Here is a 26,844-nt window from a genome sequence, read left to right on the forward strand (position 1 = left end):
TGGTTTGATTGTCATAGCTTAATCTTACGCTCACAGCACCACGAATACGGATGCCGTTAACAACTTTCTTTGCAAACAATCAAGATGTGGATAGTGCACGCTTCTAGCTCTATCTGATTATCAATTCAAGAATCATAGATTTCCTTCCCAAAACTGCTCAATCCTCTTCATTTCAGAATATGAATGACTCATTGTCGTTCTATTCATCCGACGTCCAAGGAAGGTGAGAAGAAGGATGCCACGATGAGAAGCATTAATATCCGAAGTAATCAATGCCGAAGCCCTGGACGCGAAAATTTCCAAGTTCACAGATCAAACGCGTTTCTCATTTATTCGCGTTCATAGCCTTGCCCACTCCGCAGCCAAAGGCTCGATTTAATCGTAGACCACCTACTTTTATTTCCTCCGTGAACGTGGTTGGAGTAACTAGTATATTCTTGGCAACTCTCCATATCAAAAAAGCGAAGGTTATCTTCAGGGCTCAAGCTATTGTCTTCGACCAACAGAAGCGGCGTGCTGCGGGTCCGAAAATTGTCGGCCGAGGATTCCGTCAAACTCGATTTACGTGAAATTCTTGTAACGCGAAACTTTTGATATCTGGACACCTTTCCCACTATCGTCAACGAAGTCTTTGTTCAGAGACATTCCAGACGCTCTGATCAACAGCTTACAGAGCGGAGGATCTACATAAAATATCATAACGATAATTGCGCCTCCGATATAATGTACAAGAACGATCCCAGTGTTCTTAAAATTTGTGACTCCGGAATTCCATCGTTTCATCTACCAGTTCAGTGTTCGATGATCCTAAAGAAGTTCCCTGATTCACATCAGCAACTTGGAAGGTCGTCAATCGTTCATCGTTTTGGTTACGATCCTCTTCAGATCTGTTTTGACCAACGCGGATGATGATAAGGTCGTACGCAATGCCAATCACAATCGTATGCTGCATAAAAAAATTACCGAATCAGCCATCGTTATCGTCAATTCGGAAAACGTCTTGTTCAAGACTCACGAGTCCTCCATTCATGTGAAGGGCAAAACTGGAATGGCCGAAATACGCAACGAAATGCGCGATGGTGATGGCCAAATAAAGAACACCCGATTCCATGAGAATTCGTATCAGAATTTGAAGTTGCCTTGACGAAGTACTGTTCCCAACTCTCTTCAAATTCTTCCAGATTCGCCATATCAAGAGTCCTGTAACACGAAAAATAGGTTAAATCACTTAGTGCCAATGTCATTTCAACAAACTCACCGGTGCAGTATGCGTTCAGTACTATGGTTGAAGCCAAGAACGGGAGAAATACTATGCCAGGACCGACCTGCATATGGACCTTTGCCCATGAATAAGGTCCAAAGTTTGGATTTTCGATGTTCTTGACTTGTAAGAATATTTGCATGGCTACACATGCAATGCCCCCAAACCAGAGGAAAATCGGGAGCCACATGACTGCCATTCTCCTGGAGTAAGTCACCCATAGACGATGCATCTACAAAGTTGGGTTATCATTTATTGTTTTAAAAAAAGTCGTACTATGAATGGACTCGCCAGAACAGTATCCGCAAGTAAGAGGATGACTCCTGTAAGCGCGCACTATGAAGTCCCGGAGCACGTTAGTCTAATCAACTCAAATCGTTGACTCATTGTGGACTGACCGCCACGATGCCCCTCCACGGAGCTGCCTTATAATCCTCTACCTTATTTCCCTGTTCTACAAAAGCCGCCTCGGCAATGGACGTATTCACAGTCAACGCCAGAACGAACAACAACAACATTAAAGTTATGTTGGTCGCAGCAAGGCTATGCCAATGAATCTTCTTCCTGATTTGCCATCCTTCATCAGTAAAGATCAACCAACGGTTGGCGTATGCGACGGATACGAAGTAGAAGCCGACGAAGATTCCAGCGGTAAAGTTAATTGCTACAGCCTGAGATAGCAAGTAAGGTGGTAAGCTGAGTCCTGACTCGGACATGGCGACGAGTTCTTTCAATGCGTCGAGTTTGCAGTTGTTCTTATACTCCTGTCATTCGTGAATCTCGATTCTCAAGGCAGGCCTGTTTGGCTATGATGACTGTGTAAAGACCACAATTCGTGTGGACATCTATCAATATTTTCATCAGCTCCTGATCAAGAAAGCGGAATGCATTTAATGGACAACGGACACTTCGTGAGAAAAGGATGTTCTGAAACTCCAGACATGACAGAATCGCGTGATACACCAGACACGAGATTTCAAGTTAAGGTTGATGGTAAATTTGAAAGAAGGTGCTTGATAGGTGAAGATGACCATAGTACTCAGACGCAACCAGCAAGTTCGGGTCCCAGCCGTGAAAACGGGCATTAGTAAACGCACTCCTTTGCAATCTGAATATTCTAAACGTTTTGACATGTCTTTCTTATCCCTAATTTAGATATTGAGAAAGGATCTCCCAGTGGGATGCCGTTGAAACATCTATGTGTCGGAAAATATTATATTTGTGCCAACTTTGATGGAAAAGTGATTGATAGATGGTTGGATGGTGAGACAATGTGCTGAAATTAAACAGCCTGGGCAGCTGGCTAACAACGAATTCCATGATTTATACTGATGCCTCCCTATGAAGGCATTAGTCGGTGAAGTCGGTCACCAAATATAGATTCAAGTCAGCATGCGTGAATTTTCTTCTCGTCAGAAGACAAGGAGAAACAAAAATGACGCTTCAAAGTTCACATGGACCAGGATTAGTCGCCCTGAGCTTGCTTTCCTCGATGTCACGAACTGTTTCCAATAATACATCAGATATATTGTATACATACAAATTCAATACCCAGTAGCGGCCTGCAAGTTTGTTACATTTAGAAAGGTTTGTCTCTCACAAATTCGGTCGTTTCACCGGTCACCACACTATTCGTAGAACCGAAGGAACTTCCACGGTTCAGGTCAGCAACTTGAAAAGTTGTCAATCTGCCTTCGCTTGTGTTCCGCTCATCCTCCGACCTTGTCTGTCCAACACGGATGTTAATAAGGTTGTACGCAATGCCGATCACGAGGGTATGCTGTACAACAGCTTAGTCGATGGTAAGACCGGTCGATAAACGAGATAACTTACGAGCGTCCCAATCATGTGGACGGCAAAGGTATCGTGGCCGAAATAAGCCACGAAGTGCGCGATGCTTATGGACAAGTATAAAATTCCAGATTCCATAAGGATACGAATGAGGACCTGAAGCTGTCTCGCCGCATTGCTTGTTTCATCGCCCTTTAGAGCCGTCTTGATTCGCCATATCAGGAGACCTGGTACAAGTAAATGTAAGTACCATCTTCCACTACCATTTGTATCGACAAGTTCACCGGTGCAGTATGCGTTCAGCAGTATAGTCGAAGCCAAAAAAGGGATGATCACAATTCCTGGTCCATTGTTCATATTGACTGTTGCCCACTCATAAGGACCAAAGTTCGGATCATGAAGGTTCTTCACTTGTAGGAACAACTGTAAGGCAGTGCAGACAATGCCACTGAGCCAGAGGAAGATAGCGAACCACATGGTTCTCATTCGCCTCTGGTCGGTGACCCATAGGCGATACATCTGAAAAGCTGAGTTGTCGTTTGTTGCTCTAAGATTTTATAAAGATGGACGTGCCAGAACAGTATCCCCAAGTAAGACAACTGCTGCTGAAACCGTGCACTGCGCAGTCCGAATTAATTCCATCCGCCTGGTTGGCTACTTATGGGCTAACCTTTACGATGCCCTTCCAGGGCGGGTCGATATAATCACCCAGTTTATGTCCTTGCTCTACGAAATCCGCCTCCGCAATAGACGTGTTGACATTCACCGCCTGGCCAGTCAATACAAGCGCCACGAGTATGTTGGTTGTAGCGAGAGTATACCAGTGGATACTCCTGCGGGATCTGAACCTCCACCCGTCGTCGGTGAAGATCAGCCAACGATTGGCATACGCAACCGAAATCAGGTAGAGACCGATGAAGATTCCAGCCGCGAACGTGATCACTACAGCCTGAGATAGCAGGAAAGGTGGTAGTTTAGGCCCTGCCATCTTGAATTCGAGCTGCAAAGTTGAGTGTCAAGTCTTTGGATGTTTAAGTTGTGCTCCGTCCACGATTCCTTTAAATATTCGTGGGTGGACCTCTTCTATCAGCCTATGAGTTCTAGTCTCATTATGTGACTAGAACACGACTCTGGTGATACTCGGGTTGCTGTCAGAGATTCCGCCCTATTCCGATCCCGGCAGCTTCTTTCGTGGTGCATACGAACTTCCCTGGCAGTCTGGTTGGATCTTTATCAACAAAACCTATCTGAGAGTTTCCGCCGATGATTCCTTTTCCACGAGAGCCATATGCCTGTTGTCCGTCTATATGTGAGATTGGTAGGTTTAATGAGGCTGCTGTACGGCATTCACCTGAAGTGGCTTCCTCGTTCTTACCATTGATTTACTGGTGCAGACCTTCGGACACTTCTCCTCTTTGCTACTGTATACAAATATCGGTAGGAACAATATATGTGGAAGCACTTTACGCACCTTGTGTATCAGCTTCTGGGCGTGATATCTCAGAATAACAAACGGCGGTGATTGGTCACGCCTAAAGCATCGGCATCGCCCGGCGTCGTCCGCTCCCTCGGTTGTTTATTAGTATGTAGGTCTGATCGAGCCGCGATAATTAAATGATCTATCAATCCATGACGGATCTTCTCACTAACCTAGGTTGCATTATCGCGCGCTGAATGTAGCCAATAAGAGTCAAGTTTACTGTTGCTATATGGTAGGCGAGTGTGATCGACACCACCTCCATGGTCAAAAGGTTCGATGTCAGGTTGTGCAACGAGAAATTCCTGGCTTTTGCCGTGATGACCAACTAAAAACATCTTATGCTTCAATCATGTTGATTCTAGTTGTCATCGCAATTGCGCTGGATCATTACAAGCATCAAATTTGGAACCATGTAAGTGTTGAACAAATTACCCCGCCAAGTTTGAATCATTTCGGCCTTGGTTTATCTAACAACGGATGAGCCATCTACACAGATACACAGATACCTGTTCCTGGTTCGGCTCACCGTTGGACAAGGTTCAAGCTCTGGCACCGCCTTCAAGATCGGTCCCAAAGCATACACTCCAATTTGCCACTACGTACAAACGTCGAGGTTAATTGGACCTGAAGTTACATACGGATCCGGAGAAACGAAAGTTAGAGTTGCCAACATGTCAAAATTCCACGTTATAGCGGCTAAATATGTGGCTGTGTGGTAAGGTTACCGTTGGCCCATACGGCAAATGATAAAGACGTTTTTAAGAGCGCTGATTGCGCGGAAGCAACTAGAGTCGATGTATATATAAGTACATAATATATATGCATTTACGCGAGCCACTAATTAAATGCAATATCATTTAATGAAAGATGGGAATGAACTTCATTTGTCACCCGGGTGGTCTACCTTTTTTGTGAATGTGTATAGCAAATCGACAGATAAGGCGGATGCCAACCTCGTAATCAGAAACGACTGTAGCCCAACAGGAGGTATTGCAGGGTATTACATAGATAATAATACATATGTTTGAACGAACTCTAAATAAGATTACGATAGGCGTCAGCAATATGGAAATAGAACTAATAGAAATAACTATTCACGGATTCTCGAAGATGGTGGAGAAAGATGTTGGAGAACTGAGGAACGTATTACTACGAAAGTCTGGTTGAATAGACCAGCAAAAGAGGTATCACTGAAAAATGCCGGAAATCTGTCGCCGCAAGCTCACGAGACAAGACTACATCCGACATAGTACGTACACGCAAAGCCGATGAGAAATGGTGGCTTCTCTATCTTCATCATTTACTATGTTTTGTCTCCCGCAAACCTACTCGTTTCTCTAGTCACCATACTGTTCGTGGAACCCAAGGAAGTTCCTTGGGTCATGTCGGAAACTTGGAAAGTTGTTAATTTGCCGTCGCTTATGTTGCTCCCATCGTCTGATCTTGTTTGTCCGACTCGGATGATAATAAGGTTATACGCAATGCCAATCACAGGGGTATGCTGTCAAATGGCAGCTTAGCTAATGGTAATGCCAATTGAGAAACAACTTACGATTGTCCCAATCATGTGGATAGCAAAGTTGTTGGGGCAAAAATAAGCTACGAACTGCGCGACGCTTATGGAGAGGTACAAGATTCCAGATTCCATAAGGATGCGAGTGAGGATCTGCAGTTGCCTCGCCGCGCTGCTACTTTCATCGTGCTTCAGAGCTCTCCGGATTCTCCATATCAGGAGACCTGGCACAAGTCAGTACCATTTCAAACCACTAGTGACTATTGTTCATATCGAAAAACTCACCGGTGCAGTATGCGTTCAGCAGTATAGTCGAAGCCACAAACGGAATGGCCACTATTCCTGGTCCGACATTCATGTTGACTTTTGCCCACCTATAAGGCCCAAAGTTCGGATCATGAAGGTTCTTCACTTGTAGGAATAGCTGTAAGACTGTGGTGACAATGCCGCTCAGCCAGAGGAAAATAGCGAACCACATGGTTCTCATCCGCCTCTGGTCGGTGACCCATAGGCGATACATCTAGAAAGTTCAGCTATCGTTTGCCGCTCGATGTTGAAAAGAAAAGACATACCAGAACAGTATCCGCAAGTAACACAATCACTGAAGAAACCGTGCACTATACAGCCCGGGTTAATTTCGTCCGCATACGTTATTGGTTTATATGGACTCACCTTTAACATAGACTTCCAAAACGGATCGGTATATTCGCCTAGTTTATGTCCTTGCTCTACAAAGTCTGCCTCTGCGATGGACGTATTGACATTGACCGCTTGGCCAATTAATATAAGCACCACGAGGATGTTCGTCGTGGCAAGAGTATACCAGTGGATATTCCTGCGGGATCTAAACCTCCATCCGTCGTCGGTGAAGATCAGCCAGCGATTGGCATGCGCAACCGAAATCAGGTAGAAGCCAATGAAAATTCCAGCGGCAAACGTGATCGCTACTGCCTGAGGCAACAGGAAAGGCGGTAGTGTAGGCCCTGACATCTTGAACTCGAGGTCTGGAATTCGGTGTCAACTCTTTGGGAGCCTAAATCGCTGTCCTTCGTTCCCGGGTCCTTTAAATGTTCACGTGTGGAGCTCTTATATCAACCTCCGAGTTCCAACCTTTCTATGGGGTTAGGATACGAGGAAGGATATGGGCAGTGTGCCACGGGAGATCCTGTTCTATTCCTGTGTTGGCAGCTTCTTTCGTGATGTACAAGATCTTGGCCTGACAGACCGGTATGAAGCCATCTATCGAGATTCTAGATCTTTACCAATCCACCATATTTGAGAATTCCTAGCTGTTTTCTTTCCACGGTCCATTGCCGTGCCGGTTATATTATTTTCCGTCTATATGAGAAATTGATAGGTTTAGCGTTTAATGTGCAGCACATACATCACCAAGAGTATCTTCGTACTCACCATTGATCTACCGGGGCCAAAATTTCTCCGTTTACACTTTGCAGCTCTCCTGAATCCAGTTTGCTATAATATGCCAATGTCGATGGGAACATATCAGACACTTCGTGTATCAGCTTGCATCTTGGCGTGATATCTCAGAATAGTGGGCAACTGTGATTGGTCAATATCAAAGCACCGTTGTTGTTCGCTCCCTAGGGCGTTAGGTCCGAGCCATCGCAATAGTATCCATCACGGAGTGACATGTATAAGGAATGGCATTTTCTCACTGTCCCATCACACTGTTACTCCATGTAGTCAATGAGGCGAGGCTAAGGCTGCTGATGCAAGGACTTTGCAATGGAAGCCCGCGCACTGGTAAAGGAGCCCGATTAAAGCGCCTCCATGAATGTCGAACTTCTGTCTGAAAGGGGTCCTCCGTCGTTTTCCGGATTTCGCCGCGAGGGCCAACTAAAAGCACCTCACGATTGGAGCATGTTGGTTCTACGGTAATTGGACTGAAGTTGGTCAACGAATAAATCACAGATACTGAAGGAAAGGCACGCACCGTAAACAATATGAATGTCAGTCATTATGAGGTGGAGAGAAACAAGATTTAGAGTTGCCAGCATGTCAAAATTCCACTTGGAAGTAGTGTCTGAATGTGTGGCTGTGCTGTACTTATAGTTTTGTATACGATATCAGATCAGCACTGAATTCTGTCAATGTCAACATGTTAAACCTGTTATCCGCAGGTTCAAATGCACAAGGCCAACTGGGTAACTCAACCATCGACGACTCCCATACCTTCAGAGCCTGTTCTTTTGCCGGATCACCACCCGAAACTCTACCCCCTAGTGTCACCAATGTCATAGACGTGACGAACGGATCCAATCATACGCTCGCCCTCCTGGAGGTCATGATCGACGGCAAAAAATCCACGGAGGTATGGGGATGTGGTGATGGGAGAAAGGGCCAGCTGGGTCCAATATATAAGCGGCGACATACCGATCAAGGCTCTACCACGATATTCCAGAATTTGGCTTTTGCTGATGCCTTTGACAAACTAGGTTTGGGAGGCTACACGATCACCACCATCGGAACCACATGGGAGACATCCTATTTGGCCCTTCAGAAGCTAGGGAAACGCGATCTTATCGTATCTTTTGGGTCAAATGACTTTGGCGATCTCGGAGTTGGGAAGGATTCTGGGGACAAAACTGTGGAAAAGGGGCTCGGAATTCATGTCGTCAATTTCTCCCATATCGCTGTTGGAGGAAAAACCATTAGATCTGCTCAAAGCGTGACAGTTGAGAAACTACGAACTGGCCAAAGACACGCCATTGCTTCACTGCAAGTCATTTGGGCCGGCAAGGAGCCTATGCAGATCCTGGTCGGTTGGGGTGCTTTCAGACATGGACAACTCGGTACTGTACCACCCTCTTCCAAACCCTTCCTTACGTCTACCATATCGAAGTCAAGTCCTACCACGCCTTTAGAGCCCACTTATCATTCTCGACCCACCCTCATCATGTCCCTTGCTGCTCCCTCGGATTTTGTCACCGAATATTCCCTCGGAATCCATCATAGCGTATTTCTACATGCATCTGGACATGTCTCCTTCCGGGGTTCAAATCGAAAAAATCAGACTCAAGGATTGAATGCTTGTCGCAACATTTGTGACATCAAATGTACATGGAATGGATCCTATATGCTTACCAAGGACAATCCGCCCCACGTCCTTTCCACCGGGAGTAATTCACATGGTCAGCTAGGGAGGGTGGAAGATTCGAGCAGTTGGAAGGTTGAAGTGCCCATTGACGAAGACAGCAAAGCCATCAGAACGCTGGCTTGCGGAAGCGAGCATTCACTTGTTTGCGTCGTCAACGAGCAGGGAGATGATGAAGTCTGGGGTTGGGGTTGGAACGAACACGGAAATCTTGGTGTCGGGCATACCCTCGACGCGCCAGCACCGTTGAAAATGTGGCTCCCAGCACAACCGCCAGAGAACATTGAGCCTCACCCCGTACGCAACGTTTGGGCAGGTACCGGTTCGAGTTGGATTCTTTGCGGAAGTACAGACGGTACGGTCGAGAAAACGACATCCATGTAGAAAGCTACCCTACCCTCATTACACCATCAACCCCCCGATACGTAAACTGCCGTCTCCTCCTATGCAATACTAATCAGTAGCCCACGCCCGCTCGTCATTTCACGGTTACCCCTTTCATGCAATCATTGGACACTCTCTTTTCCTACCGATACTGGACTGAATTTAGCATGGACCACATTTCGAATTGCTGGAGGTGGCAGAGATTCATCACAATTCGTTCGTCTCTGGACCCTGTTTTTGATGCTCCTGGCGGTCCGGATTTCGGCGCATCGCCTGTCAAGATGGTATCACAAGAATGTACTCGCAAACTCCCGCCCCGAATTTACCACCAGATTTCCCATACATCAGATGCATTGTATACGCGAAAAGTTGGTACAAAATAACAGCTTTGCTAGCTTTAGGTGTTTATGCCTTGTCTCTCGCAACTTCGGTCATTTCACCTATTACGACGCTATTCGCGGAATCTGAACAACTTTCCGGATTTAGGTCGGCGACTCGGAAAGATGTCAATTTGCTGTTGCTCATGCGGCACTCATCTTCTGCTCTCGTTTGTCCGACGCGGATGATAATAAGGTTGTACGCAATGCCAATTATGACGGTATGCTTGAAAAGAAATTCAATCCCATCGGTATCTTCAGTTCAAAAACAAGAACTTACCAGCGTTCCGATCATATGAATGGCAAAGTTGTTCTTGTTGAAAAAAGACACGAATTTCGAAATGCTTATGGAGAGGTACAATACCCCAGATTCCGTAAGGATCCGAACGAGAACTCGGAGTTGCCGCGATCCTTCACTTTTTAAGTCGTACTTTAGAACTCGATCAGATTCGCCATACCAGGAAGCCTAACGCAAGTAGAATTAAGTACCGCAGCTAATGCTAATCGCTGTGTCGACAAACCCACCAGTGCAGTATGCGTTCAACAATATGGTCGAACCCACAAATGGAGTAGCTATTATTCCTGGCCCGACATCCATATTCACTTTTGCCCATCTATAAGGGCCGTAGTTCGGATCGTGAAGGCCCTTCACAAACAGGAATATTTCAAAGGGAACACAGACAAGGCCACCAAGCCAGAGGAAAATCGGAAACCAAAGGGCTCTCATCCGCCCCATATCGGTGACCCATACGCGATACAACTGAAAAGATGGATTATCACCTGTCTCTCAAATTTAATTAGAAATAATGACATACCAGAACGGTATCCGCAAGTAGCACAATTGCTGATGAAATCGCGCACTATGCAACGCAAATTAATTTCATCCGCCTGCGAGGTTGGTGTATGATGATTGGACTAACCTTCACCAAACCCTTCCAGAACGGATCTCTATAATCGTCTAGATTATGTCCTTGTTCTACGAAGGCTGCCTCAGCAATGGACGTGTTGACATTAATCGCCTGGCCAATCAATACGAGTACCATGAAGATGTTGGTTGCTGCAAGAATATACCAACGGATACTCTTTCTGGATTTAAACCTCCATCCGTCGTCGGTGAAGAGCAGCCAACGGTTGGCATACGCCACGGAAACAAGATAGAGGCCAATGAAAATTCCAGCCGCGAACGTAATTCCTACTGCTTGAGATAGCAGGAAAGGCGGTAAGACAGGCCCTGGCATCTTTGAATTTGATCTGTAAAATTGGATGTCAAGTCTTCGGGTGATATGGTGTTATCCTTTGTTCCAGACCGTTTTGAATCTTTGCGTGTTTCCTTTTAACTCTTTGCGTGTATTCATCAATCTATGAGCGCGCTCTTTTTATGGGCTGGGACACGAGTGAGATTTACATGATGCCATGGAAGATCTTGCTCTATTCTTGTGTTAGCATGGGATATTAGAACCTGAGATAAATACATGTTATTAGATCTTTATCCACCCAGCTTATCGGAAGGCTTCACCTAATCCCGTTTTTACGGAGCTCCCGTTTCTGTGGATGCGCGATTATTTTCCGCTTTAAAATCAGGTTAGTAGTTAACCTTATGCTTTTTCACACTTTCTAGCTCCCTCGCATGTAATTTGCTACAGTGCGCCAACGTCGGTGGAAAAATCATGCGTGAACTTGTAGCACATCACACACTCGGTGGGTCAGCTGGCATCTTGGCGTGATATCTGAGAATAGTGGGAGGCTTAGGTGCTCGATAGTTAATTCATTTGTAAGGCGTCATTTACAGATGACCTGATCGTCCATCAATGCATCATTGCTTGTTCCCTGGGTGTTAGGTACAAGCTGTCATGCTTGCCGTCATGCTCATCATCCCTGTCAAAAGTTGTCACTTCATGAGAGTTGACATTTTCTCACTGTGATCACCATCGCGCTATCACTCACCGTAGCCAAGCAAGTCGAGGCTCCCCGCGGTACAAGAGTTTTGCCCCCGCGCAAAGGTAGCAGCGCACTGGCAGGCGAGTGTAACCAAGACCACCTCGAAGGCTTGAAGTTTCCCACGCCACCAATAATGCCCATTGATGCGTTATAGTAGTTATAGTGTGCCATATGCAAAATAGTACGCTCAGACAAATTTACCATATGAACATTGAAGCAACAATTGTGTATTTCGCAGAACTGATTACCGCGTCGAGTCCGAATCATTTCAAACTTGTTTTGTCCTACGCCCTTCAAAGCACATGCCCAGATGAACTATCCACATAGAAAATCTGATTTTGGTATCACTCGTCAATCGACTAGGTACAAACTCTAGTATGCGCAAGTTTAACAGGTCTGCTTCGGTTCCGAATCAAGCTCTCCATCGAAATGTTGTAATCAGTTCGCCCCTGAAATTTACATGCGGGGAAACAGGATTTAGAGTTGCCAGCGTGTCGAAATTCCACGTAATGTGGCTGATAACGTGGCCGTGCCAATGGTACCTTGCATATACGATTTCCATGATCAGATTCTAACGGCCCATCCGGTTTAGTCACTCATGTATTATGCGTGTTATCAAAAAATGTTCAGATACAAAAGATGATGGACAGTATCCGTGTTTTCAGCTTGGACATCGCAGTAGTGTTGATTCGGTAACCTCTCATTTACGATACCCCCCCTCCGGTAGCTTTGCGATGACCACCTCTCCACAGAAAAAGCAATGTGATATTAGAGAAGTTCGGTTTTTTGGCAACGGCATGAGCGCTGGTCACACGGTATGGACTAGAGTCTAAGAAAAATATACGGCGTATTCACATTACCTACCATGAACTGCGGTTGATCAATTATGCCGTTTTATGCGTATCCTGAAGGCAATAGATAACAGTCTTCAAGCTATACTTTCTTTCAGGGATGCCTACAGCACATCAACAGGTAGATGGAAGTCATAGAATGATAAGGCGAAGGGGAAAAATAAACCTAATCCGAAACGGGGATTTTAAATAGAATAATCGCCGCGCACCTTCGTAACTAGACAACGTCACGGTTGTGATACGAAGAGGCTGACAGCTCTCGAAAGATAAGATGGAAAAAGTGTTCTCAATCCGAAGAAGTGAAATCACATTTAATATTATATATTTGAGCGAATGAAATAGGATTGCAATAGCAGCCAGTAACATAGTAATACAACAAATACAAAGTAACATACATCTTTAGACTCTACAAGCTGTGCGAGAACCGACGAGGGTTCTACTACGAAAACGGGTTGAACAGGCTAATAAAGGTGTTAACCCTGGAAAGTACCAGCAAAGTATCATCGTGAGCCTGCGACTCACAGAACACATCCAATATAGTATGTACACACAAAGTTGGTACGAAATAGGGGCTTCTCTAACTTCGAATCAAGGACAATGGCTTGTCTCTCGCAAATTCAGCCGTTTCAACAGTCATTACACTATCTGTGGCACCTAAGGGAATTCCCTGGCTCGGGTTCTGAGCAACTTGAAATGTCGTCAAGGTGCCTTCGCTCAAATTGCACTCATCCTCTGATCTTGCTTGTCCAACGCGAATGATAATAAGGTTATATGCGATTCCAATCACGATTGTATGCTGAAAAATAGGTTCAATCATCGGTATTGTCAATTGAAAAACAAGAACTTACGAGCGTTCCAATCATATGGATAGCAAAGGTGTCGTAACAGAAATAAGCCACAAAGTGCGCGATGCTTATGGAAAGGTACAGAATACCAGATTCCATAAGAATTCGAGTGAGCATTTGGAGTTGCCTCGCCCCACTACTGTTTGTGTCGAGCTTTAGAACTCTCCTGATTCGCCATATCAAGAGACCTGGCACAAAGTAAATACCACTACTAGCCACTATTAGTTGTCTCCACAAACTCACCGGTGCAGTATGCGTTCAACAATATAGTCGAAGCAACAAATGGAATTATTGCTATTCCTGGTCCGACCTTCATATTCACTGATGCCCACTTATAGGGCCCATAGTTAGGATCATGAAGGCTTTTCACTTGTAGGAATAATTCTATGGCGTTACAGACAACACCGCTGAGCCAGAGGAAAATCGGGAACCACATGGATCTCATTCGCTTCTGGTCTGTGACCCATAGTCGATACATCTGAAAAGTTGAGTTCTCGTTTGATGCTCTAAACTTTTCAATCAAGATAGACTTACCAAAACAGTATCCGCGAGTAAGGTAATTACTCCTGAAACCATGCACTACACCGTTCCAATTAATTCGATCCGCCTGGGTGGCTAGGTTATTGTGGACGAACCTTCACAATGGGCTTCCAATTCGGGTCTTCATACTCGCTTAGTTGATGTCCTTGTTCTACCAAGTCCGCCTCTGCAATTGACGTGTTCACATTCAACGCCTGGCCAATCAATATAAGCACCACGAGTGTATTGGTTATGGCCAAAATACACCAGTGGATACTCTTTGGAGATCGGAACTTCCATCCATCGTCGGTGAAGATCAGCCAACGATTGGCGAAGGCAGCGGAAATCAGATAGACGCCAATGGAAATCCCACCAACGAACGTGATCGATATTGCCTGAGGTAACAGGAAAGGTGGTAAAGTGGGCCCTGACATCTGATATTCGACCTGTAGGACTTCCGGGCGTCAAGACTTCGGGGGGACTAATTCGTTGTCCTTCGTTCCCGGCCTCCTTAAATCTTCGCGTGTGGAGCTATTCTATCAATCTACGCGTTTGACCTTTTACAGGGTTCGGACACTGATAAGGAAATGGGCAGCATGCCATGGGAGATTCTGCTCTATTCCTGTAGCTGGCAGCTTGCTTCGTAGTGCAATATGACTTGCCTTGGGAGGCTATATACCCAGATGATCTTCATCAACGGAGAACTTCTGCCAATCCCCTTTCCACGGAGGTCATACGCCCGCTATTGTGGCGGTGCGATTATTTTCGGCCTATGTGGTATTGCCAGTCGCTGCTCCTCTCCGGCATCTCGTTTGCTACAATGCGCCATTGTCGGTAGCGATAGTCACATACGGAACCTTATCATAGATTTTGTGTATCAATTTGTATCTCGAGATTTGGCGTGATATTTCATAAAGACAGACTGGATTGGACGTTGGGTGTGAGCGCTTGAGCTGTCAGATTTTAACTTGTCACAACTTGTCACTCCATGATAGATATGAAAAGTTGACATATTCCCACTGTGATCATCATCAGACTTCCACTCCATTTAGTAGCCAATGAGACGAGGCTCCTGCTGATACAAGAACTTTCACGATGGTAGCATTGCCTCCTTGGTTTAAATTTCAATATTTCAATGTTTCTGGTAAAAAAAAAAAACAATTCTGAAACTTCTCCGTACTTTATTAAGTTAGCTCTATGACCCAAACATGCAGATCCTAATCGCCAGCGAGTGTTGAGCAAATGTGTTACCGCGCCGAGTTCGAGTGATTTCGAATATGATTTATCTGCGCCGGCGTCCTTCAAAGTATATGTCCTGATGGACAATCCACAGACTCGGACATCCGTATCTGGCTTCGCTCGTCAATCGACTCGAGCCTGGCATACCACCTTCAACAAGTTCTTTTACTTCGGCTCCGAAAGCAAGCTCTCCATGAAAACGTCGTAATCAATTTGTCTCGAATCTTACACGGGAAAATAAGCTTTAGAGTTGCCCAAGAGTTGCAGATGTGTCGAAAATTCCACGTTATAGTGGCTGAATGTGTGGCTGTGCTGTATAGTAGAACACCCCACGTCCACCCCACGTCGCCTTGTAGATCGGTAGTCAAAATGACCCGTCGAGCTGGGTTACTTCTGGTTACTCTTTTACGCGTGTTATCAAAATGCTCATGATGGTTTCCGTGTTCGCAGCATCCTCCATGTAGCTACCCGCCAACGAATAAGGAAACATGATATCCGAGAGGTTGGGTTTTGGCAATGGCGGCGTGAGCGCTGATTACACGGTATCACATATGATTAATTGATTGATGCCAATATACGTGTTCACATCACCATACCAGCGGACTGCGGCTCATCGATTATGCGCATCCCGAAAACGATGCATACCACTGAATGCAAGATTGGAATGACTTGATTTGTCTCTTCCTTTTTCAACGGGACGTGAACAGCGAATCGACAGATAGACCGAAAAAGAAAGAAGATAATCCTAATCCGATAACGGGGATTTGAAATAGAAGGACTGCGTACTTTGAGAGCAAGATTTATTTATACGTGGGATCTTTAGCTTGACAGCTTTGCGACACGAAGAGGCGGTCCATGTAGAATATCACCGATAATTTCGCCGGTACTGCTATTGTGATCTTCTGATGGACAAAGATGCGTCTAAATTGAGGTCACTGAGGGCAAGACACCACGGCGATTGAGAAGGCGCCATTGAGAGTTCTGGACGTGAGCCAGGCGGTCACTGGACAACCAGCAATAAAGTTTGGGAGGAGAACATCAGCGGATATCCCGCGATTGCTTGGTTCTTGAGGCTGAATAGAGACGGTCCGATGAGGTGGACCATTACGGGCTTCGATATCAGTTGAGGGAAGCCTTTCGGTATTCGAACAATCGTTCGGATATAGGCAAGGGGGTGAACCATCGAGAGCAGGGATGAGGGTTCGTTGAGATCCGTTGCAATGTGTGCGTGAGAGTTGTCACCTCCTAAGTCATCTTTTGTTTTTCGTATCCTTGACTTTTTCGGATAAGACCTCGATTATTTCTTTGAGAATGATAGATCCGCAATCTCCTCTAGATTTGTCGTTCTTGCTGAAACCGCCTTGTGTATAGTGAACTCGTCTGCGCACAGGTCCCTTTCTGAGCCCGTCGGACGAGAGATTGGAGTGAAAAGACCGGCTTCTTGGACAAGCATCGAGTCAGTCGAGGAATGTAGCAAGAGGAAAAGCAGTTTGAGCCATTTATATTGTTGCAAAGTGCCACATACATCTTCTCCCTGTATTATTAGCATGAACACCTATCGATTAGAACAATGAGCGAAGGATGGAACATCGGTGACGTCCGATCTTATGACCTGAAACTGGATTATGAGTTGTCGGATGGCCATGGATTATTTGTAGACTTACGAGTTGATGGAAGCCAGCAGAGAACTAGTCTGAGTCTTTGAGATCATAGTCTTCATGGATCTGCCTGACTGTCGTGTTTCGCAAGGTGGCGAGCTATTTTCCATCAGTTTAGTTGCAAAATCGAAGGCTACGGTTTTCGCCTTACGCGACCAATAAGAATCTGTGATACCAGCATGAGCATAATATATATTCGCAGAAAGCAACCCAATATAACCTGAGTCGCATCCTTCGCTTCGTTGTAGCGGTGAAGGAGACAGATGTGCAATTTGACGATGGCCTGAGCATCCTCATCGATACTAGGTGGGGTATATGCGTTGAGTATGAGGCAGAAATCAGTCCTGCTTCGTAATTTTGCACCCTAAGGCTGCCTGGAGTGCATCTATTTCATCCTTGAGAGCCACGACGCGGGCTTGGGTTTTCTGAACTAAAACATTGATTGCAGGTCGTTGTACCAACAGTGAATATCTGACCTTTGTAGAAGTCGAAGCGTACATGACAAAGAGAGTGCGAAATCCCGAGGAGCCATCAATTCGCGGTCAGTTTCGCGTTATTTGGCAAGAGCCTCTGACCCATACACCCGTGCTCGGGGGCCGGGGCGTAACCTGATTATGAAACGGCATCATATCTATTTCCATATATGGGGCTGGATCACGACAGAACACTGCGCCCTGGCTGCGCCGAACGCTTGCAAAGTCCGGTGCTGGTCCGGTGCCTAATTCTGTTGCCTATTTCTGTGGCCAGTCTTCACATGCACCCTTGTTTCCCTTTTGCCAACGTCGAGTATACTATGAACTCTGTCTAGTTCTTCTCTCCCCCATCTACGCAACCCGTCTATCATGGCTGGCCTCTTTTGGATTCAATTACGTGCCTTGATCTGGAAAAACTGGATCGTTCTCTCAAAACACTGGTTTGTAAGTGGATACAGTCATTTTTCTCTATTCCTCTGTCTGAACATTTTGCTAGTTTAACCTCATACGCTGCTTCATCTTGCCTGTCGCATATGGAGTATTCTTGGCCGTCGCACAAATATTCTTCAATAAACCGAACAATGTATGATGACCAGTTCTTCCAGCACGCTGTTTGTACTCACCTGTATCAGTATGGACTTGGGCAACCTGTCCTTATTGGCAACATAACAGATCACTTCGATGGTTCAGAACGCCTTGTATGGGCCGATGGAACCAACGGTGCCAGCAATCCATCACCGCAAGCCATCATGGATCGTATAACATCCGGTTTCTCTGACAAACAATTGTCTGCTGTAACCAAAGTCTCTAGTGTAGAGGACATTCCTTTCAGTTGCCCACAAAATTTCAATCTTAGATCAACCTGTTATGCTGCCCTCGCTTTTAACGACATTCCCTCACCTTCTGAAGGCCGATCGATCAATTACACCATAAGGGCGGATGGCGGATTGGTACATATTGACGTAGTGAAGCATATCAGCGACTTTGAGGAACGGTTGCTCCCGTTGCAATGGGCGGTCGATAAAGTAACGCCTTGCTTCCCTACTCTGGTGATTTCTAAACTCGCTTCTCCATGACAGGCTATCATTGAACTGCAAACGGGGGTTTCTCCACAAACTCCTCGGGAGTGGATATACTCGAAAGAAACGAACGAGGAACAGTCGACAAAGACTCGGCTTAGTGAGGGCATGATTTTCTGGAAAATGTTCGCCCGCTAATCTGACTATAGGCTATGTTCGCGGTCTTCGCGAGCTTCTGGTTCTCGCCCTGTAAGTTTGTCTCAAGTACCACGTTGTAACCACCCTCACATATTGTAGCTTCATCTGTTACATCGGTATCGCGTATCAACTTCCCGGTGCTGTGGCTGCCGAACGTGCCGGTCAATTGACATCCCACATGAAAGCCATGGGCTTGTTAGACTCAGCTCGGATCATGTGGGTCATATTTCTCCTTGTATTTGCCGCTGATACTGAGCCTTCACAGATCTTGGCATATAAGCATTTCCTTGCCCTATCTCCCCGCATGGATCATAGTTGCTCTCATATGGCGTTTCCGCATCTTTGCCAAAACTCATGTCCTACTGATACTTGCCGTTCATTTACTTTTACCCCTCTCCCTAGCATCATGGTCTTTTTTCGTCGCCGCACCATTTGGTAAATCACCTCAGCTTGCCGCTGTCATCTCAACCATGTTTGCCATCCTATTTGCTGTGCTCGCTTTGGTCTTCGGTCACGCAGGCAACGGTGCTTCCTTCATCTTTACGTTGATATTTCCTCCTGGGTTTTATATTTTCGCCGTCAGGGCTATGGCTGGCTGGGAGAACAATCTACATCCTACCGACGCTCTCAGGGGGGATCCAGACAACCATGTCCAACTGTTGCAATTGCTCATTGCCGCTCTGGTACGTTTCACCTATTCTTATTCATCAAATATCATTGACGTTTATGATTGCAATTCAGATCAACGTGTTTTTGTGGCCTTGGTTAGCCGTTCTTTTGGAGCGTAGAATCTTTGAAGTTCCTTCGCGCCACAATAGCTGGTGGAAGTTTTGGAAGAAAGGTCGCGATGCAGATGCTCAACCCATAGACGACAGCCTTGCTATTTCCGTAAAAAATCTCAACAAAACATTTAGGACAAGTTGGTTCCCGAAGAAAAAGACGATGGTAGCCGTTGACGACTTGAGCCTTGACATTCCGAAGACTGGTATTTATGTTCTTTTGGGTTCGAACGGGTAAGGATACCATCCATATCGCCTTTTGGTATGTCGGCTGATTTGAGGATAGTGCCGGAAAATCTACTTCCTTATCCATTATCGGCGGGCTGCTGAGCCGCACAAGTGGGACGATCACATTTGCAGGCGGAGCTCCTCGTCCTCCTCGAGGTACCATGGGCATTGTACCACAAAAGAACGTGTTATTCCCCGAACTGTCATGCATGCAAACACTTCGAGTATGGCGAGCTGTCAAATGGTCATCTCGAACCGATAAGAACGAAGATCTTGAGCAGTTGTTGAGGGATTGTGATTTGGAGAAGAAGATACATGCGAATGCAAACACGTTGAGTGGAGGTCAGAAGAGGAAATTGCAGCTTGCAATTGGTTTGCTTGGCGGGTCTAATAGTACGTCGATCATCCAAGAGGTCCTTTGAACAATACGCTGACTAGCTGTTAGTTGTACTTGTTGATGAATGTACATCGGGTGTCGATCCGCTCAGTCGTCGTTCTCTTTGGCGCACATTGACATCTTTTAAGGATGAGAAAGCTATCATCTTCACCACCCACGTACGTGTAGTTCCCCATTTAACCTTTCATATCTCTTAAGTCTCCTCTAGTTTTTAGATGAAGCCGATTTACTTGCGGATCATATAGCCGTTCTTGCAGCTCCTGGGAAACTCGTTGCTTCTGGTTCACCCGTGGCACTTAAACGAAGTCTGGGTCGAGGATACTCCATTGTAGCCAACTTCACTGATGCGGAGAGTGATTCCCCGGTGGACGATAAAATCACATCTCGAGATCCGCTCCTCTCTCTTATTCGGAATATTGCTCCCAAAGTGGTCGCGACATCTTCATCCCTTCATCAAGTCTCGTATGCCCTAAAAACAAAAGAGGATTATGTCGTGCAGCAAGTTCTCCAGCTGCTTGACGCTCAGAAAGCAGCTCAGGGCATCCATTCCTATGACATCCTGGGGACGACCATCGAGGATATCTTCCTAGACCTCATGGATAAAAATGATCCAAACCAGGTCTATCGCAAGTCTGACGATGATGAAGCTTTGAAAAGCTCGCATTCGTTGCCCTTAGAGCCTGACGCCCATACAGGTGCAATGGACCTTCCTTCTGGACGCCGTGTATCGCCATTCCGACAAGCTTTTACGATTTTCCATAAACGAATTTTGATCCTGCGAAGGAGTTGGTTGACACCACTCCTGATGGTTTTAATAGCCATCGCTGGTTCATGTATACCCGTCATCTTCTTATCCGATCGACCCATTCAATGCGGTAGAAGATTGGCAAATTCAACATCTATACCATTATACCTCCCCAATTCACCAATTATACCTTTTACATTCGGATTTTCTTCTCGCGCGGTCAACTCTCCTCCCGGTATCTTTCGTAGTCTGGGCAATTCAACGGATACACTTAGGATAACCGACCAAAGTGATACTGCTGCGTTTTCGGATTATTTCAATCAAAATTATCGGAATCTGTCGGTTGGTGGTGTGGCATTTGATTTTGAGACGGGGGATACGTTGGTTGCATGGGAGGCTACGCCTCCGGGATTGATGGGACTTTCGATGTTGAATATGGCGAGTAATGTTGTGTATAATCGGGCGTTGAATGAGACTCGAGGGGATGGAACCGATGCACCGGCGACGATTATCAAAGCGAACTATTCTTTGTTTCCGCCGATAGCAGCAGGTACTTTGAGTTCGTTGAAGTGGCTAGGGTTCTTTGGATGTGTTATGGTGAGTAGCGTTTATCTCTCGCTATTATCACAATTCCTCACATACGCATACTTTCTTAGGCGGTTTATCCGGCATTTTTCGCGTTGTATGTTTCTAGAGAAAGAAGGTCGTCGGTACAAGCTATGCAACTCTCGAATGGACTATCGAACCCGATGGGATTGTGGTTTGGGCATCTGATGTTTGATACTATTTTCTCGGTGATTTTGACGACAATTATTATCATCGTTTTTTCGGCGACTTCGAATCAGTTCCATGGGCTCGGTCAATTTGTGCGTCTCTTCTTGCTTTTTACTGAAGAACTTAACTCATATTTGGTGTAGTGGTTCGTCATGGTTTTATATGGGGTCACCGGTGCTCTTTTCGCATATTGCATATCCCTTGCAATGACAACTCCTCTCGCTGCATTCGCCGCTGTCGCCGGGTATCAAGTTGTCATGTTCATCGTGAGTGCCGCCACGAATTCGCTTGCTAATATTTGACTCATTAGTGGACCTTTGTAGCTTTATCTCGCTGCGTATCTTTTAGTTTTAACGTATGCCAAATCAAGCGATGCTGAAACGTTTTTGGTCATCATCCATTATACTTTGTCCATCGTGGCGCCAGTTTGCAGTGTGGTACGTGAACAAACTTACAGTATCGAATGTACCCTAAGACTTAGCTAATACGTTCTCCCAGACACGAGCAGCTTTAGTTTCGGTCAATCAATTTTCGCTGCTGTGTCATGGGAACGACCCCGTGACGTCCAAATCGTTGGGCTCGATTTCGCGCTATGGTGGTCCAATCCTCTATCTCTTCATCTATTCCTTTGTTCTCTTGGGCATTCTTGTCTGGGTCGACTCTGGTTCTATCTTCCGTCGCAAAGCCGGAAAACGCAAGGTCGTTACCGAAGCTGTTGGTGAAAAGGAAAACGATGACGAGTTGAAGAATGATGACGATGCCAAAGTGGAAGTTGCTCTCAATCAAAATGAGTTGCTTCGAGTACTTGGCGCTACGAAAACGTATTCTGGGGATAAGGTTGTTGATGATGTTAGTTTGGTGGTAGCGCAGAATACTGTCTTTGCACTTCTGGGACCGAATGGTGCAGGGAAGACGACGACTTTCAATATGATACGTGAGTTTCTTCCTTATCTCCTTCAGCAATATTTTCTGACGTATGGTTACTTTGTTTTCAGGTGGAGATGTGATACCTGATTCTGGAGATATTTTCATTGATGGGACGTCTGTCATTCGAAAACCACGGACTGCCCGGCTTTCGCTTGGTGTTTGCCCACAGTTTACGGCTATTGACTCGCAGCTGACTGTGAGGGAACATTTGTTCATCTATGGACGTTTGAAGGGCCTGAGGAAGGGGCACGAATTAGATGAGAGCATTGATATCGTGTTGAGGGGTACGGCTCTGAACATGTACTCTGACCGTTTGGCAAGTAAACTTTCTGGAGGCAATCAACGAAAGTTGGCGTTAGCTATTGCTTTAATTGGTTCGTTTCTTTGACTTCATGTTTTTGCTTGAGCTGATTCTTTCATTCATTTCAGGCAATCCCAGTGTCATCCTGATCGATGAGTTCTCGACGGGTATTGATGCCAAGATGAAGCGTGAGATGTGGAAGACACTGAGAAATGTGGCCCACGGAAAAGCCGTCGTTATCACAACTCGTACGTATTTCCGAAGGTCGCAACGGGCGATGGTACTCACCATCTTATTTTAGATTCGATGGAAGAAGCATCGGCCTTGGCGACCCGGGTGGGTATCTTGGCCAAACGTCTTCTGGCTGTGGGGACCACGGAGTCTCTTTCCTCCCGTTATGGAACATATGAAGTTCACTTCACTTGCCGGACGCGAGAAGAGGTTGTAAAGGCACGAGAATTGATGTCCCGGATTCCTGGGTCTAGAATGGCAGATGACGTTGCGACTCGATTCGAAGTTCCCATTGAATCCGCAGAAGGGACGTCGCTTGCACAACTTTTCCACGCGCTGTCTAGTAGTGGAGATTTTACCGAGTACACTGTGGAGAAGGCTTCGTTGGAAAGTGTCTTTTTGAAGGTTATTAGAGAAAATGACGTTGTAGAAGAAGATAACACGTCGAAATGGAATTGGTGGAAGTGTTGGTAGATTATATAGTATATGATATCTCTGTTGTAACTTCATCATAGAGTTTTATATTTAAGGATAAGAACACTCCTATTTATCGAATTGATCGTTCAAGGGTTCCGATTAAAGTTTTTGTGCAGGTTGTTTTATGAAGTGGCGTGACGTATGCCACATGACAAAAGCCACCTATTGTGACCTCGATTGAAAAAAAGAACCGATTGATATTCTCCGCCACATTTGTTTTGTGGGCGTCGGCAAAGGACCTGCGATGGACCGAAAAAGAATACTTCTCGGCGCTAATCTGGTTCCCAATTCTGTATATCTGACGCTTCTCACACTGTCACGTAGTTCCAAACTTGCTCCAAAACCGCCAACTTGATGCTGATGAACGCTCCCCACCCCTCCAATACCCTGACCGCCGCGGACCCGATAAAACGTGCATATGAATACCTGAATCAAGTCAGAGCTCAGCTACTGAACAACAGAGAGGTGTATGATAGGTTCCTCGAAGTAATGGGAAGGTTCAAAGAACAGAGGTGAGTTTTTTTCTTTCTTCCTCTGTCACTTCATGCCGTTCTTTGGCTGATGTTGGTCTGACGTTGTCCTTTTCCTTTTCATCTTCATTACTTCTTTCGCGTGTCAGTTTAGAGCGTTTGGAAGTGATGGAGCGTGTTGCGGAGTTATTTGCCGGACATCATCAACTACTCAGTGGTTTCAATCAATTCCTTCCGAAAGGCTATCGACTTGAACCTTCCGATGACCCATCACACTTAAACCACGTCGTTATCATAACTCCAGAAGGTCGTCGAGAAAGTCAAAATTAGCGGAGGGCATATGTCGCTTCGCCCACCCATTATGAGGATCTCTGGACCTCGTCGAATGCTGCCGCCACCCCTACCTCCAACCTCACCACCACTCTCATCGTTTTCCTCGTACTTTTCTGGGTTACCTACCTCGTGAGGCAGAATCTTCAATACTTACAGAGCATCATCGTTAATGCCAAGATTGTCATGACATGCATATTGGATCCACAAGCGAAGGAATTTTTTTTTTCTAGGGCTCTCTGCATAAAGAATTGTGTATTATTGGCATATGTATATCATCTAATCTGTTTCTAATTTAGCTATATCCCTTTCTCTCTTGTCTTCTTTTTATATATCGGTACCCTAATCATTGCTGTCGTCGCTGTTTTGATAATATTAGCTAGTTAATTCATGAATGGTTATCCGGTTTTTCTTTTGGCGAACTCGGCAAAGCTCATAAGTGAAGTAACCGCATTTGGTATTGGTTGGAGTTTTGACGTCGGAACCCCCGCTGGGGAACATAGCCTGATTGAAGAATGCCAAAGAATGAACCTGAAGACTTTGCTTGAAGGCTTGCGCGCTCAAGTTCCCAGTCCCACAATTGATGAGAATTGGAGTTGAATATAGGCCACTGATGCTTAAAGTTATGTGACATATTCTCACTGCTGGCTATCACGTGCGAAAATAGATAAGATAAAACTGCTTTAGATAAACGAACGATAGCTTTCATGACGTATCAACGAAACATGCCTTTGAACACTACCATACCTCGTTGGAAAACACTTCTGGACAAAACACTTGCCCAATTCCCTAGGTCAAACAGTGAGTGACTTTTTGACATATCATCTGATGTCAATCGAACCCTGTTCGCCGGCGCCGCAGCATTCCAGCTAGCAACCATTGATACGGCATCTCCCATCCCTCACGTCCGTTCCCATATATTCCGTTCCTTCTTACAAAGCAAATCAACGCCCAATCTCCCATTGCTCATAAGCTCAACCGATATCCGAACGCCCAAAGTCGATCAAATCATCAACAATCCCAATATCGAAACCAGTTGGTGGATTGAAGACACTCAAGAACAATTCCGCTTCACTGGTCGTCTCAGTTTGGTTGCCTCGCCTCATCATGAATTGTTTACAGTTACGCGGGATCATTTGGTGAATAATGCGAAAGTGGATCCGGAGGGAGGTTTAGCTGCGCTTAAACCGGCGGAGTATGATTGGGAAACGAAGAGATTTGAGATGTTCAAGGCAATGAGCGCGCATATGAAGGCGAGTTGGTGCCGCCCAGTTCCTGGGAGTATTTTAAAGGGCGGGCAGGAGGAAGCGAGAAAATGGCCCGAGCGCGTCGAAGAACCCGGAGATGATGGCAACGAGGAAGCGAAAAGGAACTGGGCGACAGCGCTCAGTAACTTTGCGCTCGTCATCATCGAGCCCATCGAGATAGACTACCTTACTATGGCAATTGTCCCAAACCGGAGATTCAGGTTCGTCAGAGCGGTCGAAGGTGGTTGGGATGAAGTCGAAGTTGTACCCTAGACATCAGAACGACAAAACGACATTTTTTATGGATGGATAGATACAACATAAGTAAGAATAAGACATCTAGTAATCACAGCAAAAGAATTACAGCCCCCGGAAAAAACCATAGAAATTGATGGGAAATACAAATGGGTTTATGCTTTGAGTTTCTTCGGTTCCTTCTCGGCACCCCCATCCGCGACGTCCTCGAAAGGTCTTTTTTTCGTCAAACTGGGCGAAGTAGCTTCCTCCTCAACATATTCATCATCGTTGTCTTCTTCCTCCTCTTCGTCGTCTTCCTCACTGGCAGCGTTGGGCTATAAGCGCGTGAAATGAGTCTCTCGCGTCGCGAACCAGAGTGCTGTCAGTACACTTACATCGTCCAGCAAGAGAGCGGTTAAACTCGACTATGAAACATGTATCGTCAGCATTGTGTCGACATTAACAACGATAGGACTGACCTTGTTGGTTGTGCTCTTGTCCGCGGCCTCGTCTGCCTCGTCATCGTCGCCTTCCTGAAGGCATAAACATCTCAATATACCTTCATATATGACAAGAGAACAAGCATAATATACCTCTGCATCCTCCTCCTCCTCATCATACTCGTCGTCGTCTTCAACTTCATCGCCAACAGCGTCTTCAACTTCATCACCAACAGCGTCTTCCACATCATCAACTTCCTCGGCATTCTCGACGCGCTCGGCGTCTTCCTCCCCATTAGGACGTTGTTCCTCAACGTCCTTTGTCGGGAGCTCTGTCACTTGGGGTACGGTTTCAGACATTGGAATGAGATAAATTTGAGCAGGGAAAGATGTAGTGGGGAAGAAGGGGAAGGAAGGGGGAGGGGTGTGAAAAGGGTGAATTTGGATTGGTTTTGTTGGAGAATTCGTGGATTCCGGTTGTTCTGGGTTGACAGCCCCTCAAAACGGATTTCACTCCGGACGGGCGGACGGGCGGACGGCCTGAGTTGCCGGAACAGCATCATCCATCACCGCCCGATCATCCCCGTTAAAAAACCACAA

General features: G+C 45.8%; 11 protein-coding genes across 11 annotated transcripts; 5 read left to right on the forward strand and 6 right to left on the reverse strand.

Annotated features, from left to right (window-relative positions):
* Positions 1-561: 561 nt before the first annotated feature.
* Positions 562-1,977, reverse strand: AGABI2DRAFT_175634 (hypothetical protein; the record flags this gene model as incomplete). The annotated part of the gene is made up of 6 exons (XM_006453818.1): positions 562-783; positions 830-946; positions 1,016-1,200; positions 1,259-1,493; positions 1,538-1,597; positions 1,660-1,977. 6 exons carry the CDS (start codon positions 1,975-1,977, stop codon positions 562-564), a joined length of 1,137 nt encoding a protein of 378 aa, XP_006453881.1.
* A 1,780-nt stretch (positions 1,978-3,757) lies between these two features.
* AGABI2DRAFT_189227 (hypothetical protein) lies at positions 3,758-4,032 on the forward strand. The gene has a single exon (XM_006453819.1). It carries the CDS (start codon positions 3,768-3,770, stop codon positions 4,008-4,010), a length of 243 nt encoding a protein of 80 aa, XP_006453882.1. The 5' UTR covers positions 3,758-3,767; the 3' UTR covers positions 4,011-4,032.
* Positions 4,033-5,808: 1,776 nt separating this feature from the next.
* Positions 5,809-6,191, reverse strand: AGABI2DRAFT_181901 (hypothetical protein). The gene is made up of 2 exons (XM_006453820.1): positions 6,085-6,191; positions 5,809-6,033 (listed from the first exon to the last, which is right to left on the reverse strand). Exons 1-2 carry the CDS (start codon positions 6,178-6,180, stop codon positions 5,836-5,838), a joined length of 294 nt encoding a protein of 97 aa, XP_006453883.1. The 5' UTR covers positions 6,181-6,191; the 3' UTR covers positions 5,809-5,835.
* A 1,973-nt stretch (positions 6,192-8,164) lies between these two features.
* On the forward strand, positions 8,165-10,148 carry AGABI2DRAFT_196441 (hypothetical protein; the record flags this gene model as incomplete). Its single annotated transcript, XM_006453821.1, has 1 exon — positions 8,165-10,148. The coding sequence occupies one exon, from the start codon at positions 8,165-8,167 to the stop codon at positions 9,542-9,544; it is 1,380 nt and encodes a 459-aa protein (XP_006453884.1). The 3' UTR covers positions 9,545-10,148.
* Positions 10,149-10,353: 205 nt separating this feature from the next.
* AGABI2DRAFT_113642 (hypothetical protein) lies at positions 10,354-11,159 on the reverse strand (the record flags this gene model as incomplete). Its single annotated transcript, XM_006453822.1, has 4 exons — positions 10,354-10,387; positions 10,443-10,681; positions 10,737-10,781; positions 10,842-11,159. 4 exons carry the CDS (start codon positions 11,157-11,159, stop codon positions 10,354-10,356), a joined length of 636 nt encoding a protein of 211 aa, XP_006453885.1.
* A 2,128-nt stretch (positions 11,160-13,287) lies between these two features.
* On the reverse strand, positions 13,288-14,508 carry AGABI2DRAFT_113643 (hypothetical protein; the record flags this gene model as incomplete). Its single annotated transcript, XM_006453823.1, has 5 exons — positions 13,288-13,506; positions 13,559-13,743; positions 13,799-14,033; positions 14,090-14,134; positions 14,191-14,508. 5 exons carry the CDS (start codon positions 14,506-14,508, stop codon positions 13,288-13,290), a joined length of 1,002 nt encoding a protein of 333 aa, XP_006453886.1.
* Positions 14,509-16,610: 2,102 nt separating this feature from the next.
* AGABI2DRAFT_113644 (hypothetical protein) lies at positions 16,611-17,471 on the reverse strand (the record flags this gene model as incomplete). The annotated part of the gene is made up of 7 exons (XM_006453824.1): positions 16,611-16,847; positions 16,902-16,925; positions 16,978-17,001; positions 17,047-17,070; positions 17,123-17,137; positions 17,192-17,273; positions 17,335-17,471. The coding sequence occupies 7 exons, from the start codon at positions 17,469-17,471 to the stop codon at positions 16,611-16,613; spliced, it is 543 nt and encodes a 180-aa protein (XP_006453887.1).
* A 342-nt stretch (positions 17,472-17,813) lies between these two features.
* On the forward strand, positions 17,814-23,574 carry AGABI2DRAFT_196444 (hypothetical protein; the record flags this gene model as incomplete). Its single annotated transcript, XM_006453825.1, has 18 exons — positions 17,814-17,888; positions 17,941-18,027; positions 18,077-18,469; positions 18,524-18,623; positions 18,673-18,712; positions 18,761-18,877; positions 18,927-19,344; positions 19,403-19,674; positions 19,727-20,061; positions 20,114-20,223; positions 20,274-21,407; positions 21,467-21,676; positions 21,728-21,850; positions 21,908-22,021; positions 22,083-22,518; positions 22,580-22,885; positions 22,941-23,060; positions 23,114-23,574. 18 exons carry the CDS (start codon positions 17,814-17,816, stop codon positions 23,515-23,517), a joined length of 4,794 nt encoding a protein of 1,597 aa, XP_006453888.1. The 3' UTR covers positions 23,518-23,574.
* A 117-nt stretch (positions 23,575-23,691) lies between these two features.
* On the forward strand, positions 23,692-24,597 carry AGABI2DRAFT_189233 (hypothetical protein). Its single transcript, XM_006453826.1, has 2 exons — positions 23,692-24,032; positions 24,140-24,597. The coding sequence occupies exons 1-2, from the start codon at positions 23,875-23,877 to the stop codon at positions 24,318-24,320; spliced, it is 339 nt and encodes a 112-aa protein (XP_006453889.1). The 5' UTR covers positions 23,692-23,874; the 3' UTR covers positions 24,321-24,597.
* A 448-nt stretch (positions 24,598-25,045) lies between these two features.
* AGABI2DRAFT_196448 (hypothetical protein) lies at positions 25,046-25,876 on the forward strand (the record flags this gene model as incomplete). The annotated part of the gene is made up of 2 exons (XM_006453827.1): positions 25,046-25,121; positions 25,182-25,876. 2 exons carry the CDS (start codon positions 25,046-25,048, stop codon positions 25,838-25,840), a joined length of 735 nt encoding a protein of 244 aa, XP_006453890.1. The 3' UTR covers positions 25,841-25,876.
* AGABI2DRAFT_189235 (hypothetical protein) lies at positions 25,845-26,731 on the reverse strand. Its single transcript, XM_006453828.1, has 4 exons — positions 26,398-26,731; positions 26,284-26,337; positions 26,200-26,229; positions 25,845-26,139 (listed from the first exon to the last, which is right to left on the reverse strand). Exons 1-4 carry the CDS (start codon positions 26,602-26,604, stop codon positions 25,978-25,980), a joined length of 453 nt encoding a protein of 150 aa, XP_006453891.1. The 5' UTR covers positions 26,605-26,731; the 3' UTR covers positions 25,845-25,977.
* Positions 26,732-26,844: the final 113 nt, after the last annotated feature.

Source organism: Agaricus bisporus, assembly GCF_000300575.1.
Source record: "Agaricus bisporus var. bisporus H97 unplaced genomic scaffold AGABI2scaffold_1, whole genome shotgun sequence".
NCBI lineage: Eukaryota > Fungi > Basidiomycota > Agaricomycetes > Agaricales > Agaricaceae > Agaricus > Agaricus bisporus.

Bases quoted from the DNA above. Each gene is read 5' to 3' on its own strand.
- AGABI2DRAFT_189227 (XM_006453819.1), top strand. From the start codon at position 3,768: ATGTCCTTGCTCTACGAAATCCGCCTCCGCAATAGACGTGTTGACATT.
- AGABI2DRAFT_181901 (XM_006453820.1), bottom strand. From the start codon at position 6,180: ATGGAATCTGGAATCTTGTACCTCTCCATAAGCGTCGCGCAGTTCGTA. The intron at 6,034-6,084 runs GTAAGTTGTTTC...GCCATTTGACAG, and splicing joins TCCACATGATTGGGACAATC to CATACCCCTGTGATTGGCAT.
- AGABI2DRAFT_189233 (XM_006453826.1), top strand. From the start codon at position 23,875: ATGCTGATGAACGCTCCCCACCCCTCCAATACCCTGACCGCCGCGGAC. The intron at 24,033-24,139 runs GTGAGTTTTTTT...TTCGCGTGTCAG, and splicing joins GGAAGGTTCAAAGAACAGAG to TTTAGAGCGTTTGGAAGTGA.
- AGABI2DRAFT_189235 (XM_006453828.1), bottom strand. From the start codon at position 26,604: ATGTCTGAAACCGTACCCCAAGTGACAGAGCTCCCGACAAAGGACGTT. The intron at 26,230-26,283 runs GTCAGTCCTATC...CATGTTTCATAG, and splicing joins ACAAGAGCACAACCAACAAG to TCGAGTTTAACCGCTCTCTT. The intron at 26,140-26,199 runs GTAAGTGTACTG...ACGCGCTTATAG, and splicing joins CCGCTCTCTTGCTGGACGAT to CCCAACGCTGCCAGTGAGGA.